The 21,899-nt window shown below is 35.3% G+C and overlaps 1 protein-coding gene across 2 annotated transcripts in view; it reads right to left on the bottom strand.

Annotated features, from left to right (window-relative positions):
- Positions 1–21,899, bottom strand: part of PRMT3 (protein arginine methyltransferase 3) — a 130,839-nt gene that overhangs the window by 30,342 nt on the left and 78,598 nt on the right. For both annotated transcript variants that reach the window (XM_046016096.1, XM_046016097.1), the window contains exons 12-13: positions 14,630–14,817; positions 12,549–12,635 (exon numbers count right to left, since the gene is read on the bottom strand). In XM_046016096.1, the coding sequence (XP_045872052.1) occupies positions 12,549–12,635; positions 14,630–14,817 (275 nt within the window). The remainder of the gene's footprint in view (positions 1–12,548; positions 12,636–14,629; positions 14,818–21,899) is intronic.

Raw genomic sequence — 21,899 nt, forward strand, 5'->3', positions numbered from 1 at the left:
AAGTAAACATTCTAAATTTTAAGCACAAAATAGGAGATATACTGAATTTAAAAATCAACAAAAAACAAAAGAAACCAGTTTAATGATGGCTTAAGAGGTTTAAAACTGAAAACTCTTAAAACCCATTTTTGTTCCTAGATGATCAAGTCCTACCAAATGCTATTAGATTTTTGTTCTGTTTTGTTTAAGATTTAAAAAAAATTTCTTTGGTGGGGGGGGCACAAGCAGGGGGAGCAGTAGGCAGAGGGAGAAGCAGACTCCCCACTGAGCAGGGAGCCCCACAGAGGACTCAATCCCAGAACCCTGGGATCATGACCCAAGCCAAAGGCAGACATTCAACTGACGGAGCCACCCAGACATTCCAAATGCCACTTGTTATAACAGGCCTTTGGGACTATAAATTAAAGAGATCAAACACTGAAAGAAACTCCAACAGACAGGAAAAAGGGGGCAGGTAGAAGATGTGGTGCACTTTACTTTCCAAAAATGAACAGGGTATTTTCTCTTTGGACAAGTGAGGCAGGGGTACCTGTGTGACTCATCGGTTAAGCATCTGACTTTTGATTTTAGCTCAAGTTGTGATCTTAGGGTCCTGGGATCCAGCCGTGCATCAGGCTCTGTACTTTGTGGGGCACCTGCTTGAGATTCTCTCTCCCTCTCCCTCTGCCCCCAGCTCATGTGCACTCTCTCTCAAATAAATAAATAAATTTAAAAAAAAAAGGTGAGGTAAAAAGATGGTTTCCTCCTCCCCATCTGAGCCCTACTAAGAAAGTATCCAACAGCTGAAGTGAGAACCAAGTACTTGGTGGCATTCATTTATGTTTGCCCTGTGGAGGCTGCAATTTTTCAGAGAAGGTAATTATACCAGTTGTCGTAAGTTCTGGCTTTATATCTGTAATTTCAGTGTTTTTTTGACTGCTTCCTCTGCACACTGCCAGGTGAAACAATAACTTACATTTTTGGGGCCGCAGGCCTGACTCTGGCCCACCCTGTATCCATAAGGTTGGATGCTGAATTAAAGGATGAGCAGGAAAGAGTAAGAAATCAGGTGGAATGCTACGGTGCAATCTTTTGGGACAGCTAGGCCATATCCTTGTTAAAGAGAAGGGCATTCTGTAATAGCTATGTCACTGGTCTTCGTGATCTAGAAATTTAAAATGGGACTCTTTGCAAAACTGCAGGTAGAAAAGAAGTGATTTTGCTTTTAGAAGCAGCTGATTTGCATAAATGAAGCATTTTGAAGAAAGGTCTCATTTCCCCAATACATCAGATAGTCAGGTATATGGACAAATTAAAGAGTTTTCATTGCATTACCTTTGCCTGTAAAGTAGTCTTTGAGGGCGCCTGGGTGGCTCAATTGGTAAGTGTCTACCTTTGGCTCAGGTCAGGATCTCAGGGACTTGGGATCGAGCCCCACATTGGGCTCTCTGCTCAGCAGGGAGCCTGCTTCACCCCCACTCCCTCTGACTGCCTCTCTACTTGTGATCGCTATTTGTGATCTCTCTGCAATAAATAAAATCTTAAAAAAAATTAAAAAAAAAACCCACAACCTTTTCATTGAAAGTGTAACAAGACAGGAAAACAAATGAAATATTAATTGGCTTATTTTATGGAGACTTTCTATGTGCCAGGCATAGTGGTAAGTGCTTGTGTGCATTATCTCATTTAGCACACTCAAAATAATGAGGTAGATATTGCTGTTACGATCTCCGTTTTTTCAGATGAAAAATCTGAAATTCAGAGAAGTTAAATACCTCTTTCTAAAGTCATACTAGTAAACTCAGTTCACTGGGTCTAAAGCTGAAGCTTTTTTTTTTTTTTTTTTTTAAAGGAGGTTCCACACCCAGCATGGAGCCCAATGCAGGACCCAAACTCACGACCCTGTGATCAAGACCTCAGCTGAGATCAGGAGTCGGATGTTCAACCAACTGAGCCACACTGGCACCCCTGAAACTGAAGCTTTTAACCAGTTACATTAACACTATTTAAACTTTCCTTTTTGATTTTAACCACTTTTAGAAAACTCCCTTCTATTTCAAGATTGGCCCTTTTCTCATTCAGTCTTCTAGAAAAGAGAAAGATGGACTGATTTTGGTAACTGATATGTTCTGAGACACATGGTATTTGTAACAAGGTTTATTTTTCCAATTCTTGATTCATCTTCCACTAAAGACTGATCCTTCCTGTGAATACATATGTATACATCAGACAGCTGAAAACATTAGGTGCTTTAGGATGTTCAGAATTTCTGAATACCAATATTCGCGATGGCTTCTGCCAAAGTATGAGTCAAAGGAAATCTGAACTGAGAAGATTACTTCCTTATAGGTCATTACTCTGGGGATAACTGCCTAAATCAAAGAGGAAAATACCTGGTCAAACTCATTTATTATCACAACGTAATAATGCTAATTGGCAGCCTCTGAGATAAGAAGGGGGGAACTCCCCTGACACATCCAATCAAGAGTTCCCTATTATTGATTATGTGATAAATAAACCATTTTTATGCTTATTGCTGTGCTTGAGATAAGTATTTCAGTCCTGCTTGAGTGTGATTATTTCTCTCAAATTTATTCTGACCCTTGGCATTGCTGATTTCAAGCATGACCTATTCCTGTCTAGAATTAAATTATGATTATAATACAACAGAAGAATTTCAACACTCTACTCAAATTCTATTTTAGAACAATATGATGTTTAAATCCTTTTATAATATAACTCAACTGGAGGCTTTAAAACCACTGTTAATGAACTTTCAAAAATGTAGATTCAGAGGCATTATTTACAGCACGGCTTTCAAAGGAGGCTTAAGCATAGGAATCTCTTCACTCTAAGGACTCAGGTTCAGGGTTTCTCATTTTGTGGACTTCTGCATTCTCTCTGAGCAGGTTTAAATAATGGTTTAATACTGCAGGTGATTCATCCTGCTACTCTACTCAATGAACATATACCTCAAAGTTATTAGGAAGTGGGAAACATATTTTTTTAAAAAAATAAACTTTTCTTAATGGTACGTTTCCAAGGAAGAAGTACAAAAATAGACAGGAAGGCAACTAACCACAGAAAGTAAGTTGAAAAAAATTCAGATTTTAAAAAGGCTAAAATCCTGGTCTTTAGCTCAGAAGGCCAGACTCTGTGGTTGGGAAAAAAGAAAGATACAGGGTGGGGGTCAGACAGAAGTATACAAGATTTTATAGGCAATGCATTGGGTACACCTGGACTTTAGTCAAATACAAACAATATCAGAACTAGATAGAATCCCTCTGAATATGAGACAAAGCCTCCTTTTACAGTAGAGTCATATATTACATGAATAATTAGTCACATAATGGTTAAATCAAGTAATCAAAATTACTCTGGAAAATCCCTAATGTATAAATCATCCTTCAGTAAGTTCAATTCAACTAGTTCTTCTGGCAATGGTACAAATAATTTCTTTGGCTGGGCTCCAGATGGTGTAGACAGCTTGTAACAGAGTACCATGCTGTATAAAAAATATGTTTTTGTTTATTTTGTAAAAAGATTTATTTATTTTAGAGAAAGTGTGTGCGTACACATGCACGCGTGCATGCATTAAAGTTCGAGGGGGCAGAGGGCAACAGAATCTTCAAGCAGTCTCCCCACTGACCACAGTGCCTGATGTGGGGCTCGATTACAAGACCTTGAGATCATGACCTGAGCCAAAATCAAGAGTCAGGTGCTTAACTGGCTGAGCCACCCAGGCACTCCATGGTGTATTTTTAAACTTTCCAGATTTTTTTTTTCTGTTCATGAAGAATTCATCCATGTTGTAGCGTATACTCAAGATCACCTTTTTTCATTGACATATACTACTCCATAAATATACTACATTAATTTATCCATTTTACTGCTGATAAACATTTAGCTTGTTCCAGTTTGGGATTATAATGAAGTAGGCCACAATGGACACTTGTGTACATATCTTTTAGCAAACATGAGCACACTTTTGTTGTGTAAAGACCTAAGAGTGAAACAGTTAAGCCACAGAGTAAGCATGTGTTCAGCTTTGGTAGCTATAATAGCAGGTCGCCGTGTCATATAGAAACAACTTAGCACAGTACCTTTGCCTTATCACTCTTACGCATTTCTTAGTATGCTGTCATTAGTATTTTTCTTTAAAAACATCTACGTATAAAACATTTTAAGCACACACACAATCATAGAACCTCTGAGTAACTGTCACCCATATTCAACAGTTACCACTATCTGGCAAATTTACTTCATCTATTCTTCCTCTGCCCCCTTATCTTTGCTGAACTGTTCTGAAGCAAATGCCTGATATGTCATTTCTCCCCGACATACTTCAGTGTGCATCTCTAAAAAATATCAACACTTTCTTATATAACTAGAATGCCATCATCACATGTAACCATAAAGTGAATTTAAATATCAGTCTCCCTCATTTATGCTTTGTGAATAGAAGCACTGTTTTGGCTTGTTATTATATCTCCAGTGCCTTCCAGCTCTTATCACATAATGCTACTCAAAAACCAGTCTGAGAATAACTAAAGAGATTTAAGTACTGTCACCGCCACCGAAGCCTAACTACAAAGGTTTAGGTTTCAGAGAAGAGTACAAAGTTATGGACCATGCTCTAGATCTTATGGTCATTTATATAAGGAGAAATCTAAAACTGATGGAGAGGTAGAATCACATAATTAGAAATGTCCTCCCCCAGCACATAAAATTTACTTAATGAAGCCTATTAAAATATATACCAGATGTCCCACTAAAATCTATGATGCAAGTTCAAAACAAATCTTACAATTTCTAACCAGCACAGATGTGTTTTAATAATTAGTTTCTTTAGCTGATTAGCTTTGCAAGGTCAAAATTAGGTCAATTTACACCTAAAAGTACTAAGAGCTGATTTAATACCCAAGAAATGAGTTTGGAACTAGCAGGTTTCAACTGTCAGAGATTTTTCAAAAGCCTTGAAAGAAGATTTAAGAACACAATTACAAAGAAATAGGCTCATCTTAAGTTTATTTGTAAGCTATTGGAAAAATTTAAAGCTTAATTAAAAAGTAAAATAAAAACAATATTATGAGTAAGGAATCATTAAAGTTTGAATTTTAAACATTTTAAAGTTTCATTTAATAACATTTGCATTAGCCTTAAAAAAACCTATAAACCAAAGACTTGTTTTGACACCCTCAAAAGAAATAATCAGTGTCTCTCAAATATATCTATCATTTATCAAGTATGTCATTTAAAAAGGGGGAAGAAAACCAAAATGAGAATTGGAATAACATACAATTTATTTTTTAGTTCATGGACTGAATTTATGTTCATTTGCTCTTCCCAACTTTCAAAAATCTTAAATACATAGGCCCAGATTTTCCACACTGGGCTTTTAAAAACAATACATGCAGGGACTTGTTTCTAGTTAGGATGCAGAGGTTGGCAAAGGATCTTCACATTGATACAACAACAAAAATAACAAAAACCTTCACTAAACTAAACAATCATATTTTTCATTAATACCATAGAAGAATCTTGGAGGCAAAGAAGTCTGGATTAACTATTTCCAGAGAGGAATGAGCCAGCCAGCCCTCCCTAGTTGAGCGGAGAGAAACAGTGGCTTTCATACATGAGGGCATTTAACGAATGTTGGGACCCTTGGTGGGAAAAACAGCAAAAAATGCTGTAGGCACAGCACCTAGCTAGAACAAGGAGAAACCAGTCAATTTTTAATGGGCAGGTCTGGGTTAGTATGGTACACTAGAGTCTGGAGAAGCCTGACAGGTAGAGTTAGCAAACTCAGAAGGTAGACGAAGCTGGTAGTTGTGCTTCGAAGCAGGCAGAGGTTTTCTTGCAATGCTTAGATCCCAAAGCCAAAATCATCTACAAGCACACAGTTCACTGTCACCATCAACATGACATTATTACTCAACTCGGCCATTTGCCTAGGAGATGAAGTTGTTTGTTTCAGGCACCTTAAGAAAACCTGTTTACACGAACAACAGGTCTTTCAACTAATCCCGAGAGAGCAAATGCCTTCTTCTTAAAAGAGAAAGCTCAACTAGACTGTTTACTCTTCAAGATACACTTTGAAACTCACCCTCTCACTGCGTCTACCAATTCTCAACTAGATCATGAGCCATTCCAAATCCACATGAGGACCTTTCCTCCCATTACCAACTTCCTGCTCGGTACTGATAGAGCCACTGATGATCAGATTTCCCAAACCTCATAAATATACTGACTTTGTCTTTCTCCCTAAACTCTGCTGTATTTTGACTGTCTTCCCAAGAAATTGTGAGAGAGAGGGGCCTAATCCTGTGCTCCTGGTACCTAGCCCTGACCAAGCTCAATTCCAAATTAGGTAAAAGGTATCAACCCCTTAAACCTAGCTGCCAGGCAGAGGTAAGTGGCACCCCTTCTAGGGGAAAATATTACCTATTTAATCTGTATTATCCTTTCAAATAATGGCTAGCACAAAATATAAAATTATGAAATATAAGAAGAAAGAGGAAAACGTGACCCATAATCAAAAGAAAAAAAGCAACAGGGGTGTGCCTGGCTGGCTCAGTCGGAGGAGTGCACAACCCTTAGTCTCAGGGTTGTAAGTTTGAGCCCCACACTGGGTGCAGAGATTACTTAAGTAACTAAAACTTAAAAAACAACAACAACAACAAAGTAGAATCACAGTTGGCTTAGGGAAGTAGCAAATAGATCTTAAAAGAGTGATTATAAATATGTTAAGAAATTTAGATAAAAAGATTGACCAAACTTTTTTTTTTTTTAAAGATTTAATTTATTTGACACAGAGAGAGAGAGATCACAAGTAGGCAGAGAGGCAGGCAGAGAGAGAGGAAGGGAAGCAGGCTCCCTGCCAAGCAGAGAGCCCGATGCGGGGCTTGATCCCAGGACTCTGAGATCATAACCTGAGCCGAAAGCAGAGGCTTAACCCACTGAGCCACCCAGGCGCCCTGACCAAACTGGTTTTAAAAAAAATGAAAGAATGATAACTCAAAAAATGAAATAGAAATTATGGAACTGAAAAACATGGTATTTAACATGAAAGTATTTAGCGGCTATCTTAACAACAGAAAGACTGCAAATGAAGAAAAAACAAACAGTGAATTAAATAATAGGTAAACAGAAATTATCCCAAAGTGAACTTCTTAAATGGCTACTATACTTCAGTCTTTTTCCTTTTTATCCTTGAAATCAGGTTTCCTCATTTAAAATAAAATCTTCTAGGGGGAGGCAAAGTGTTTTTTTCTTCCTCATAGAATTTTGGCTATAGAATTTAATTACCAACTACAATATTTCCTCCAGAAAATATCACTTTTGTGTTCCTGTTCCCAAACCACTCTGTTTATACATCTATACTCATAATTTTATATTCATACTGAAATTTTCTTAGCCCCTGTCTCCTGTCACTTAAGTGCCTTTTCAGGACAGAGAAGAGGCGTGTGTGTGTGTGTGTGTGTGTGTGTTGTGCGTACGCACCTTTGTACATAGATTTCAGACAGGTGCCTGGGACATAGTCAGTATTTAATATTTGTTTAACTGAAAAATCTGTTAATATAAATTCTTATACTAATGATTTTTAAAGTTATGATAAAAATTAAAAACCTCTCAATGCCACCATACTCCTATTAGTGTACTTTGATAAAATCCGGAAGACTTTACTGTAAGAGGTTTTGAAATACAAATATAAAAAAAAGTCTGCTGGTTTTTATTTACTCCAGTGGCTCATCTTTAATTTAGCAACTGTAGTAAAAGAAAAATGCCTAGGAAAATGTTAAATGACGTTTAGGAATATATTAAGGGAAGTTTATGCAAACTGAACATTGCTGTACCAGTCATTGTTAGTGCATGCTAGCAGAGATGTAGAATAAAAGAAAATATAATGCTGAAATTAACATATAAAAATGACTGCTCTAAGAGTTAATGTATCAAATAAAAATCTTTACATGTCATACATACAAGATTTATACATGTAATCTGATAAAATCATCTTAAATATTTTCCTTTTTAAGGTAAACAACTCGTTTGTTACATAAAAGGCAGTATGAAGAGTCATTCAATGCATATGCTTGCCTATATCTTTAAGGAGCTTATACACACAGATGCCAATATAAACCCTGCTGGAACACAAAGGGAGAATATTACACAATTGCATAAATGACAAAAACACACTAGAACTCACAAAATATAACATATTAGTTCTAAGTTGTATGGCTTTAAACCATTTCCTTTTGAACATTTGTAAACTTTCCATATAATAATGGACTTGATTGCTCATTTACTGCAATGTTAGGCAGCCTGTTGTGATAGTCAGATGCTAACATAATTCATACCTCAACATAAAAGCAAAGGCAATTTGACCTAAACTGTCAATAATATAAGATACATAAAAAATGTTTAAAAATTGCTATGTATGCGCTACTAGTCATTGGAAAATTATCCTTTAACCAAGATCCAAAACACATATGATCATCATAACCTGTTAAATTCCCAAAAACATAAAAAAGTTTGTTAAAACAAAAACACTACATTAAAAATGCTATCAAATTTCTTCTGTGGTGTGTGTATGTGCCTGTGTGTGTTGGTGGTGAAGACTGCAAAGAAAAGATGTTTTACTAAAGGTTCTAACAAACTTGAGAAAGCCATCTAAAAACACTATCAGTCTACAGCACACATGCTTTTGAAATTAAATGCAAAGGAGGTGTTCTTAGCATCCTGTTACTTTGAAAAATCCAATTTCCTCTAATATTTTAATTAGGCTACAAATTTAGAATCTCATTAGAAATAAATGGTTATGCATATATTTAAAATGGGCTTAACTACTCAGAGAAATCATCCATCTTACTTTTTGGCTATGCCTTCAAGTTTTAAGCAGGAGGATTTTAATATTTTTTAATATATTTGAAGGTTTGTACTCAGCAATAGAAAAGCAGATACTTTTTTCTTTACCCTATCTAAAGAAGCCATACCTCTTTACCTCTTCCTCCCCAAAGTAACCACCTTTTCCATCTCTTTGGCAGGTACTTTTTTTTTTTTTTTTTAAGTATTTTCACTAATTCTTTTTACACTATAAAGGAGAAACAAAGTTCCAATTAGGCACTCATCCTTTTTAATACCTTTGTTGTGGATTATTCCCAAGTAACCAGGCGAATAATCTATCTATTCAAAAGTAGCCTTAGAGACTAGGCTTGTATAATAGCTCCAGATGGTTGGTAGCAGAAGACTGTACGGAGTTGGCACCACCTCAAAGAGCAAAAGATAGTTGGAGTAGATATGGATGGAGAGTTGGGACTCACAAATAATGAAACTGTAATAAAGGCATTACAGGCCACAAACCCTTATTCATGCCAGACTCACGTTAGGGTAAGCATGCTGGGAAGGAAAGAAAGTTAAGACATGTAGATGCTTGACCAAATACCAAAAAAATACACTCTGAAAATATGAAGAAAAAAAATTTTTGAAGACCTACTTTTTCTCTGCAACAAAGAGGATGGGCTATGTCACTTATTTTATCATAGAAATCTGTTAGCCCTTTCTCTGAGAAAGAGCGTATTTTGATCACACTCTCTCTCTCCCTACCAACAACTACTAGACTATCAGCGGAGAATCACATTTTTCAGACCTGTTTCATATGCAACATATTTTAGATTTTTCAGATCTGTTTCAAATGCAACAGGCTACCTCTCTTCTTCCACACCTCAAATATCTCATTCTTAAGTTTCTGTATCTTCCCTTAATAGCTTGTACAACCCTATCCGAGTTGTTTTTTAGGGGGGTCAGGATATTTCATAAGTAAGACACAGTGATTTATTTTTCTTCACCCCAAAAATGGGAGTATCAGTACCTACTTCAAATGGTTATTAAGAAAAGTAAATGAAAAAAAAAAAAAAAAAAGAAGACGACTACATGAAATAATCATTTTAAAGTGATTAGCACATTATCTGGCACGCAAGTGTTCAATAACTAAGACATTATCACCAAGACAATTTTTATTGACAAATTATTTGACAGAACAATCTCAGAAGGGCTAAAGTTGAATAAGTCCTAAAATTTCCATGTTCAGTACCTGGCATGTACCCAATAAATATGCTTTGAAACTATACATTCCTCTCAAAGGTGATTACAGGAGTATGTTCTTCAGCAGCGGTCAGACTTATGCACAAGTCCACTTCAACCTTCTGCCACCTCCTACCTAAACAGACTTACCTCGTTTCCAGACTTTTATATTGAAATCATTCAGGCATGCTGGGAATAAAAATATGAATCTAAAAGGCTCTTTAAAGAAATAAGTTAAAATAACAGTTTCTTTTGGATTTATCTTTCTTACGGAACTCAATAGGGGAACAAATGCAGCAAGTACCTACTTGATATGTTCTTTAAAACAAAAATTTCTATTACAGTTTTTGCGTTAGACTTTATGAGCTTTTTTGTGTTTGGTTTCTATTTTATGCTTTTAAATATACAGAATCAAACCAAGATCATTAAAGGGTAAGTACAATTTATCTCAACAAAAAGCTTCTTGTACTCTATGGCATGTAACAGGAACAGAAAATAATTCTAGAGATGCACAACGCTACTGCAGCTAAAACTGCTTCCTAAGACTTTTTAATCACTAGTGTACAACCGGACCTACGTGCTGCCAGAGGTGCTGAATGAAGATCTGGACAGAGGAACTGGACAGCATGACGTGGGCAGGGCGTATAGGAACAGGATGGGAGTGAAGAACTCTGCTCATCTGGGTTCGTCAGTGGGGCCTACCACTCACTGAGAGGGCTGGGGCTCTCGGGTTTACAGGGCCTGCAGTGGTACAGGCTTGCTTTGGGGCCAGGCTAGTTCTAAGATGTGGTTTGAGAGTATTTTGTCTATTCCTTTAGCTCTCCTAGTGTGTCTGGAATTATGTTGCTTAACTCTTCAGTAAATCACTTTTTGTTTTAACAAGCTGATTTGGACTTTGTTGTCTAAAACTAAGAACCCTGACCAATAACCCAAAAAATAAAGAACATTAAAAAAAAACTCAGTAAACTCCTCTGTCTACCTAAAGCTAAAAAATATCCACAGCTAAAAACAGCTTTTCAAGTCTTCACTACAGTTTTACATTTGCTCTCTGATTCATGTGAAGGACACAGAAAGACGACCTGAAATAATATTACTTAATAATACTGGTACTATGCCAATTTCTATCTAAGAATTCCCTTAAAGATCAATCAACTGTCATTAATCAAGAGGTATTTTTTTAAACTTATTTTTTAATAACATCAAACACAGAGCTTAACTCTAAGACTTAAAACCTTTAGTCTGTAATTTCAATCAAATTATTTCAGTTACTATAAAGGACAACTGGAAAATCTGGGAGAAATAAATGGGAAGAATGAAATTTTGTTTTTATCAGTGAAATATAATGGGTATCCCCAAATAAAATAAAAATAAAATAAAAAATCTGGGATCTAGATAGCACTTTTTAAAAACTGTAAAAACAATTTTGATGAAAAGAATTCCTCAAAACATCAAAGCACACCGTTACACTCACTTGATATCAAAATGAACAGAAGCAATTTTTAAGAAGTCATAAAATCTTTTGTATGTCTATCTTTTAAAAAGCCAGGTTCAAGAGTCAAAGTCAACATGACTGTAATCTGTTTCACACAGTTACGGATTATACAGTTTTCAGTAAAATTTTAATTTTGAAGGTACAATTAGTATTTCAAAAACTATACAACTAATTTTTAATATAAATATTTGTATCAATACCACTTACATAAATTCATACTTTCTTAAGTAAAGGCCCACATTTTATTAACATTCTGAGTCTCCTGGTAAAAAATATTGTTATCTTAGTATTAATAAACATTTAGAAAATATTTAAGAAAAAATTGATATATTTTAATAACCTAACATTTCTGGCTACTTTGTAGGTGCTTCCACATATATTAATTCATTAATCTGTGTAACTAGTCAACAAGATAGAAATTATTACTATTTCTCTTAAAGCAGTTGATTAGTCTGAGGTATAGATTACCTAGGTAACTTGAACAAAGTAAGGAAATAGTGAGTGCCAGAACCAAATGGGAATCCAGACTTTTTCTTTTCTAATGCCCATTACACCAGGATGCTTCTTTAAAGAAAGGTAAATCATCATTTCTCTCTTATATTTTACAGAGGAATATAAAATATTATACCAAATGAACATATTTTACTTCCATCTATATTGAGTGTTAAGAGTTATCAGGAGGTGTAGGACATGAACTTGTCTATGAAGATAAAGATGAGTGCTCTCAATTAGTTACATAAGAGGCAATAAGGAAGACTCTATAAAGAAAAATCATTGCAAACATGGTGTCCTAGTACCTTCTCCTCTCAACTAAACTAACTTTTTTGAAGTCTACTGACCCATCAAAACAGATCTGTTCAATAGCCTAATAAAGGCAAAGATAGACTGTCGAAGGCAATAGTCTTTTTCATTCATCACAGGTCCAGTAATTAATTCATTAGCCTGCCCATCAACTGCACTGCTAGTGAGATGTGTGAAAGGAGACGAAACCGCTTACCGTGCACATGGATGTCTTTGTAATTTGCAGGGTAAAATCTGAAGAAAACTCCAAAGCTGAGACAGATGTTGTATGGCAATCTATTTGCTACCCATTAAGAAAGAGAGGAAGGAAGAATTTAGTAAAAATAGTGAGAACAAACCCAAAACCAAACAGATAAATATTTCCTTATGCAAAAAGGATTACTGTAAACCAATGGTTTGCAAAGTTTAATCATTAGAACCTCACTTCTGGGGTTGGTTCCCCCCCAACCCTTTTTCTTTTCTGGGGTTGTTTTCAAATTTAAAGGCTACTAGCACTATCGCTTAATTTTTGTATAAACCAAATAAGTATTTTTTTACTTAGACTTCTTGTAAGAACACTATATATCAAATTATGGCTCTGATGTGCTAGAGCTTTTCTAAGATACACTAAAACATCTTCAAATAAAATAATTTTCTGGTTTTCCAACTAAAATAATTTTGTATACCATTAGTGGTACACATTTGCTATAAATTATACCTGATAAGAGTCAACATTTTTATAGGAAATGCCAACTTGAAAACAAAGGCTAATGAAAAGGATAAGGTATTTTAGAATTCCTTTTTGTAACTGCATTTGAAGAAAAGTTTGTAAGATATTAGGAAAAACCATAACAGATAAAATCAAAGAGCCAAACCAAGGAAGAAGATTCAACTCAGGAAAACAATGGCCAAAGAGCCTTATCTTCCTGTTCTGCCCTGGTTCAATTCCTTCTTCACTTCACTTTGGAGAGCAGGGAGGTCATGAAGGCCTGACTTGCCATGAGTAGATTATGACACAGCATACACAATTCATAGGACTATGCACTTGAGCCATTACCCTCTTTAAAATAGCTTGAGAAAATTTTAAAGAAGTTACAGTGTGGTTGAGTTTTATTTATAGAGCATCGTGGAACATGGAACAAAATATATTTTATCCAAAGAAACAAGTAAATAAACACTGATTAATATTTTAAAAAAACAGAAAGAGTATGTGTACTTTTTGAACATCTTTGTTATTAGTCTAAAATCTTCTATTTCAACTATTTATTCACAGAAGTTTTGGGCATTAAACAAAGAGAGCACTATAGAGAAAAATTACTCCCTCCCCCCACTACCCTCTCTTTCTGCACAGCCTTGAGGCTGAGTTGGCTGGAACTGTACACTCCTACCCAGAATCAAGGAATGCAAATAAATCTCTTATTATCAGTGTACCACAGGATTACACAGTAATATAATCATTAACCAGGTTATAGTTTTTTCTTAAAAGCTAAATGCAATTTTAATCAGCTTGCTCTTGTTGAGAAACTTTTAAAGTTTATTATATTATGCCAACTTTAAATATTTTATCTATGAAGAAAATTAACAAATATTTATTGCATATCTATTCTATGCAGAGAACAATTATTGATACTATGAAAGTGTGACTACAAATATCAGAAAATGCTCTGAACCTAAAACTGAACAAATTATATTTATCTAATTAAAACAAATTAAGGATTTTTTAAGAAAAGCAATGACTTTTCACTGCAAAATTATTATTTAACCTATGTAAATTTGACACAGCAAAATTCACACTAAAACTAAAGAGTAACATGATGAACAGTAAGATTTTAAAACACAAAAGGAATTAACTGAGATCAGAACAGAGTAGGGCTTCAGCTTCCTAGGCAAATTCAGTGTAATTACTTAATCTGAAAAGGTGGAAGAGATTTGAACGTGAGATGTTAAATTGCATAGAACATATGATATGAATGAATAATCTCACTGTAAATGAGAAACTAGAATAAGGCCATGGAGGTGGTGATGAAGCATAAATGATAATACAGCAGGACTTTTCACCTTCAAACCCTTCAGAGTAAGGAACTGTGATATACAAAAATAAGTGATTCCAACGGATGATACAGTCAACTGGTAAATACTGTAACCTCAAGGTACATTAGACTGGTAATATAGGAAGGATAACCACTGTTTTGAAAGCCCATATATAATATCAATATGTTAATTTCAAATATTGAACTCATAAATAAAAACTGATAAAAATGGCATTTCTGTTAAAATACAATTGGTAAAAATACCTACCTTAATACTACAAGCATCTGAAATAAGAGTCTTTGGATCTAAAACTTCCACAACAGCTTCTGGAATAACTGCTTTCTTCATACAGGACATGTTGAAGCCATACACATTATCCCAAAAAGCAATTCTATCGGCATGTTTATTCATATCACTTACTGCCACAAGGCTGATAGTGCAAACATCAGGGTAGACTGTAACAGATGAAATTCCCAACAATTTATCATTATCTCCCTTTGTGGCAAAATATACTTTTTTTAAAGGCTAAATATAAATCCCCAAATCATCACTATGAATTATTAGCAATTCATTACTAGTAGTGCGGGATTAACACAGATATAGATCAGGGAAAATAACCAAGTTCCATCTTGTAGCCTCTTTAAAAAAAAAGATTTCCATTATGGTGATGGCAAGACTAAAATAAGGATTTCAACGATGGGCTCTTATTACAATAATTAAAACAAGAGAGCATAAACAAACCAGAAATGAACACATTGTTAATATTAAACTTAAAATATGCTAACTTTACAAAGATACTAAATCTTTATACATTACTCTGAAACATGTAGAAAGAGACAAATCATTTAAAAAGGGGCAATTACTGGTGATGTAATAAATAGTAAGAAAGGGGAGGAAGAAGATACTGAGGGAGCTCACAGCAAAAAGAGCTAATTCAGATATGGCTAGAGCAGAGGTGCAGGATAGTATATAAGAACTGCTCACACTGCTCTCTCAAATAAATAAATAAAAATAAATAAAATTAAAAAATATTTTTCTCTGACAAATAACAAAATTAACTTTGTCCTTCAAATAAAATTCAGGGGATTCATATATTAAAATAGAAATCACATTTTCTTGTATCAATAAACTGAAAGCAAGTATAGATGTATCAAAGAAATGCAAAAAAGAAATAATTTCATGATTACTAACTAGTTTTTACACTTAAACAGCAGAGAAATAAGCCTCCCCTTCCTCCAAACTTCGTTTCTATCCACGGCCTTAGGAATTTATTATTCAATGATAGCAGTACTAAACTGTCTTCCTAATAAAGCCCATGATAAGATCTGTTGGCATCAAAGCGATTGCTCCTTTCAAGCCTGACGTGTGAGACACCCAGAAAAAATACTTGGTGCTATGTCATGACAAGAAGTTTCTCAAGTCCTGCCTAAGGGGCATGTGAGGCAGATGTGATCGGTGCACTGGGCTACAGCACTGGGTACTGGGCTACCATGGACTGTTGAGTTACTTCTACTGCCCTCCTCTTCCACACACATGGTTAGGTTTCCTGACTGTTTAAATTCCCGACTAATACAAATTCTTCAAGGTACCTGATTTGTTGCTGACTATGCTGAGCCAGCAAGAGCATTAGCTACAGGTAAGCATGTTTAGTTTAGTTTTTTTTTTTTTAAAGATTTTATTTATTTGACAGAGAGACAGTGAGAAACGGAACATAAGCAGGGGGAGTGGGAGAGGGAGAAGCAGGCTTCCCGCTGAGCAGGGAGCAGGATGCAGGACTCAATCCTAGGACACCGGGATCATTACCCAAGGCAAAGGCAAACGCTGAACGGCTAAGCCACCCAGGCGCGCGCCCCGCATGTTTAGTTTCTTAAACCAGATCCTTTAGTGAGAAACAATGAAGCAGAAACAGAATTCTAAAGTAACTTTGGATATTTGGCAACTTCTAGCTATCTTTTGTTAGACTTAATATGACAATCATACAAGTTTCACACATTTTGCCCTGTAACTCCATCCTTAAAGATGAATATAGTTAGGGTACAGATCAGGGATCAGCAAACATTTTCTGTAAATAACTATTTCAGGTTTTGTGGGCCATATGGTCTTCGTTGAAAGTATTTATCTTTGCTGCTAGAACTGAATCCAGCCACAGACAATAAATAAATAAACGGACTTGGCTATGTTCCAATAAAACTTTATCTACAAAAACAGGCAGCAGGCCAGATATGGACACCCCTGATATGGACAAGGGAGAAATGGATGAGGAAGGTCATTATCAGAGCCACCATATTGTGCTACTTCAAGGAATGCCATTCACACTATGGTCTATGGGAAACTGAGTATCTTTCCAAGTCATATAGAGCACAGACATTCAAATTAGTTCTTCTATTTCAGATATTATTAAAAATCTTTGTGAAAAATTTAAAATATCATTAGTCCCTATATCAAGGGGTGGCAAACAATGGCCCATGGGTCAAATTCAGCCCCTGCTTGTTTCTATAAACAGTTTAACTGGAACATTGCCACCCCTCATTTATTTATCTATGGTCTATGGCTACACTGTGTTCTAGAGGCAAAGCCGAGTAGCTGGAACAGAGACTGGAGGGCTTACAAAGCTGAAAATATGTATTGTCTGGTCTTTGTAGAAAAAGTTTGCTGACCTCTGGCTCTGTATCAAGCACTATGATATACTAGTAATATTAGCAAGAAATAAGGATAACGTTTTCATAAGGAAAAAATGCGATTTACTAAAATAAATTTAAAAAACTTTAAAAATAGCTTGGTAGTAAGAAGAAACAAACGAAAGGAATCTGACTACTTTTTCTAGGGTTGAGGTATTATTTTTCAAGTAATTACATTTCACAAAGATACAGAAAATCATGGTTTATTTGTTAGCATTTAGAAATGAAATTATTCATCTTTGTTACTAAGAAGTATGAATATTCATAAAGGACCTATAATCAGTATTATAGGTCAGTTTAGTTCCATATCCACCTCCTCACAGCTGGCTAAAATTTTGGGCCACCTGCCAGAATCCTGACTAACCCTTTACTTTCACATTCTGACACATTTGTCATTTGATTTTTGTCAGATAGAAGCGTAATTGAATAATTATTCCTTTTTGTAGGTGAAATTAACAAAGTGCTGATTGGACAAAGCACCCTCTTAACAGGCCATTTATAAATTCATGGCTTTGACATCTGTGTCCTTCTCGATTCACTGCCCAGAATTCATTTGTCACTAGAACAGCTCACATGGTGAATAGATAAAGATGGGAAATCCTTTATCCCTTAGAAATGCCTCGCAAACTTTGGGACACTAAACGGTAAGACTGAGATGCATAAAGAAATAATTCCTAGTAAGCACTGGCATCACTGCATGTATATAAATAACCAGAGAATAAAAAGGTTTAGAATAAAAGGAGGTAAGTCAAAATAAACTATTCTTTTCACAACACATGTCAACAATATGGAGGATTTTAAATAGTCAATGACAAAATGATTGATATGTATAAAGGGAAGTATACTACTAAGCTACTAAATCAGCAAACATTCTGAAGTTGAATAAGCTTAAAAATCAATTTCCAATTTTCAAATCAATCAATATAATAAAGATATCTTCAAAAAATTCTTATTTGGAAATTGGAAACATTTTCCCATCATTAATTTATAAATAGTGACTAGGCCTAGCTTAGCTAGCTGCAATATACACTGAAAAATTATGTATCGAAAAACAGTGAAAAATGATGCTACAACATCCCTGAACAAAACAAAAATAACAAATGTGAAAAACACAGATCTGAAGATGAGAAAGTAGACAGTGAATTATAGAAATACTAAAGGAAACCTCCAAGCACTATGAACGATGAGCAGTGACTGATTACACTGACATAAACTGTGTGAAAGTCAAGTCTAAATAGCATGATGCTTAAATTAATTTTAAAACTTATATAAAGTATAAACCTAACACTAATCTCATTTTACTAGCTATAGCTCATTTCACTGTAAATCTGTAGTTTACCAGATGTAACTCAGGAGGGGAATTAACCATTTTGAGCAATCATTTCATTTCAAGCATCTCATTTAATGATTCTGATTCTATAAAGCTAGATTATAATCCTCATTTTACAGATAAGAAAACTGAAAGTAAAGTAACTTGCCCAATTACCAGTCTTAATCAGCTAACTGGATAACTAGTTATCTGACAAAGCAGGGATTCAACATAAGGTCTACCCACAAAGTCTATATGCTTTCCATTATGCATGATGCTACATGTTATGCTTTTCAAATGGAAGAAGGAGAAAGAGGAACCCCACTCCCCCCAGGTAAATGGGCACTTGTTAACAGAGAAAGAGGAGGGTGAAAGGGGTTGAGAAAGATTGGAGATTAATAAAATGTCAGGGCAAAGTGAGGAAATGGAAACATTCAGCTTTACTTCTTCCAGCTGAGTTAGGGAAGGAGATCATGGTGCAAAAAGAAAACCTAAAAAGGAAAGCAACCAAGTAGAAATGAGGGAGCACTGAGTAAGCTGTACAATTCAGTTTTCTACATAAAGAATATCAAGGAAGGCATAGAAGCAAATGGGGACTTCATAACATGCATCAGGTTTCCAGTGCAAATTCCAGTGCAGAACTGTGGACAGAGACAGAGTACTAGTGAAGCATATACTCCCCTGTATCTGCCACTCTATTTTGCTGCCCCCTTCTGAACCATTTGTGAAATTCTCTATGTTAACAAGGCAGGGCCTGCCTTCTCTATAGAGGCTGAAAATGACAGAAGCTTCCTTTCCCTTGCTCCCTTGTAAGTTAGGCATACACATATGACCTCTGTCCACCAATGATAAGCATCTAAAAAGTTCTGGGTACTTCTCAGAGGCAGCAATGCCTGCTGTTGGTAAGATTAGCAATGTCATATGTTAGCTAGTGCCCAATATTAGGGTAGTAGAGTCACTTCTAAAGGGGTCCTGTAACTTAACTTTAAACATTATTCCTGGCTGCACAGACTTCCAGCCCGGTTTTCTAGTTCTCACAAGAACCTAAAACCTACCCTACCTATCCTTTTAATAAAGTCCTGCTCGGTTGAATAGTCAAGGTAGATTTCTATTTCTTCCAACAGTAACCTCGAGTGATACAAAGGTAAATGTATATTTTAAATAAATTCTTAAAAAAACAAACGAATACATTCCTTTTTTTTTTTTTTAAAGATTTTATTTATTTATTTGACAGAGAGAAAGAGATCACACGTAGACAGAGAGGCAGGCAGAGGTGGGGGTGGGGTAGGGGAGCAGGCCCCCTGATGAGCAGAGAGCCTGATGCGGGGCTTGATACCAGAACCCTGAGATCCAAATGAACACATTCTTAAAATAGGACTCTCCCCCTACATTTTGGTTCAAAAGGATCTGATGTGGGGCCTGAACATCCATATTTTTAACAAAAGGCCCTGGAAATTATAATGGTCTGTCAAGATCAGAAAACTCTAAGTTAGGAACTGACTGCCTTGGTAATTGTGCATTGTATTGGACGCAGTCCTCAACTTCATAACCTTGATAATTAAAACTCAAAGATGTATATTCTGAAGAACCCCAGAAAAAATGTGAGTCTAGTTTTGTGAGGGAGAAAAACTTTTCATTTTGCTTGTAATAAAGGCAATACGAACAACATTATTTTCTAGTAATGTGGAAGAAGATATCTCCCTTCATGAGCACCTAAATTTTCTATGCAACAATTACGATTTTACAAAACTATTATCAGTTCTAAGGATGTTTCAAAGAAATGAATTATTTCCATGTGCCCCTATCTGACCACAAATTTTAATCTGACCCATTCCTGAGAATGTCAACCCTGATTACTTGATGAAGGCGGACACTGCTAGGCTTCTAAGTTGAAATTTACTCTTTTGTAATTAGCAGTTATTTTGCAGGGAAGTTCTCAAAAACTAGGTAAACATTCCATTCTTAATCAAACTTTTAGATTATTCATTTATTTATTTATTTATATCTCAAATGGACTTTTTTCCTATTTTATTCAAAGAGTTACAGCACCTCTTGCCCCCCAAATTAAAGGAAGAAAGTATGGAATGGTAGAAGTAAAAAACTGTCTCTATCTGCAAACAACATGACTGGTCACATAGAAGAGCCTAAGGAATTCATAAAACAACTCCTAGAACTATCAGGTATACTTAGCAAGGTCACAAGATACAAGGTTAATAAACAAAAATCAATTGTATTTTTATACTAGCACTAGTCAATTGAAAAATGAAATTTAAAACGTTGCACTTGTAAAAATGACCAAAAAAATTAAATACTTAAGAATAAACTCAACAGGGGTGCTTAGATAGCTCAGTTGGTTGAGCGTCTGACTCTTGATTTCAGCACAGGTCATGATTTAAGGGTGGTGAGGCTGAGCCCTGCGAACAGCTCCGTGCTCAGTGCGGAGTCAGCTCAAGATTCTCCCAGGTCCCCCTTCCCCCACTCATGCACACATAACACACACACTCTCTCTCAAATAAATACAATTTTTAATAAAGAATAAACTTAACAGAAGATGTAGAAGATCTCTATGTTTTAAGTTACAACATAGTGCCAAGAGAAATTAAAGGCTTTAAAAAATGAAAGGATACATTATGTTCATGGTTTAGAAGACTTCATACGTTGTTAAGATGCTAATTATCTCACCAATCCTATCTTAATTCTAGCAATCTTTTTAAAATTGGTAAGACTGATAGATTCAAAACGGGTAAGATTCTAAAATTTATTTTAAAAAACCACATACATGCATATACACACACACAGACCAAACTGCCAAAGCAAATTACAGTAATTAAGACAGTATGGTATTGATGAAAAAAGAGACTTATAGATCAAATGAACAGAATACAAAAACATACCCAAATATATATGGCCAATTAATTTTCAACAAAGATGCCACACAATTTATGGGAAAGGATAATCATTTCAACAAAAAGTGCTGGAAAATATTAACATCTATCCTTACCTCACACCACACACAAAATTAATTTGAAATGCACCACAGACCTTAATGTCAAAGCTGTAATGTCAAGAAAAACACAGGAGTATTCAGTGTAACCTTGAATAAGAGTCCTCAGATTGGACATTTTTCTTAAGAGGACAGAGACTGAGCACATTTTTAAGAATCATCTGTATTCCTTTTCTGTGAGCTGCCATTCAATTCTCTGCCCAATATTCTATTGGGTTTGTGGTCTTATTTGTAGGACATTAAGGAAATTAGTTTTTTGTTGGTGACAGGAATTGAAAAGTTTTCCAGTCTGCACTTTCTCATGTGACTTTGCATATGGCATATGCTGCCATTTAGAGATTTATTTATATAATCAAATATATCAATCTTTCTTCTAATAAAGGCAAGTTTTTATTTAGAAAGCCACACTTCCCAAGTTTATAAAGAAATACACCTATGTCTCCTTCCAGTATTTTTATTTTTTCTGCATTTAACCTTGACTCATGTAATATTTACACTGTGTGGATTTTTTACTTTATAATTTATTGTTTTCTTTTTAAAAAAATA

Source organism: Meles meles, chromosome 8 (genome assembly GCF_922984935.1).
Source record: "Meles meles chromosome 8, mMelMel3.1 paternal haplotype, whole genome shotgun sequence".
NCBI lineage: Eukaryota > Metazoa > Chordata > Mammalia > Carnivora > Mustelidae > Meles > Meles meles.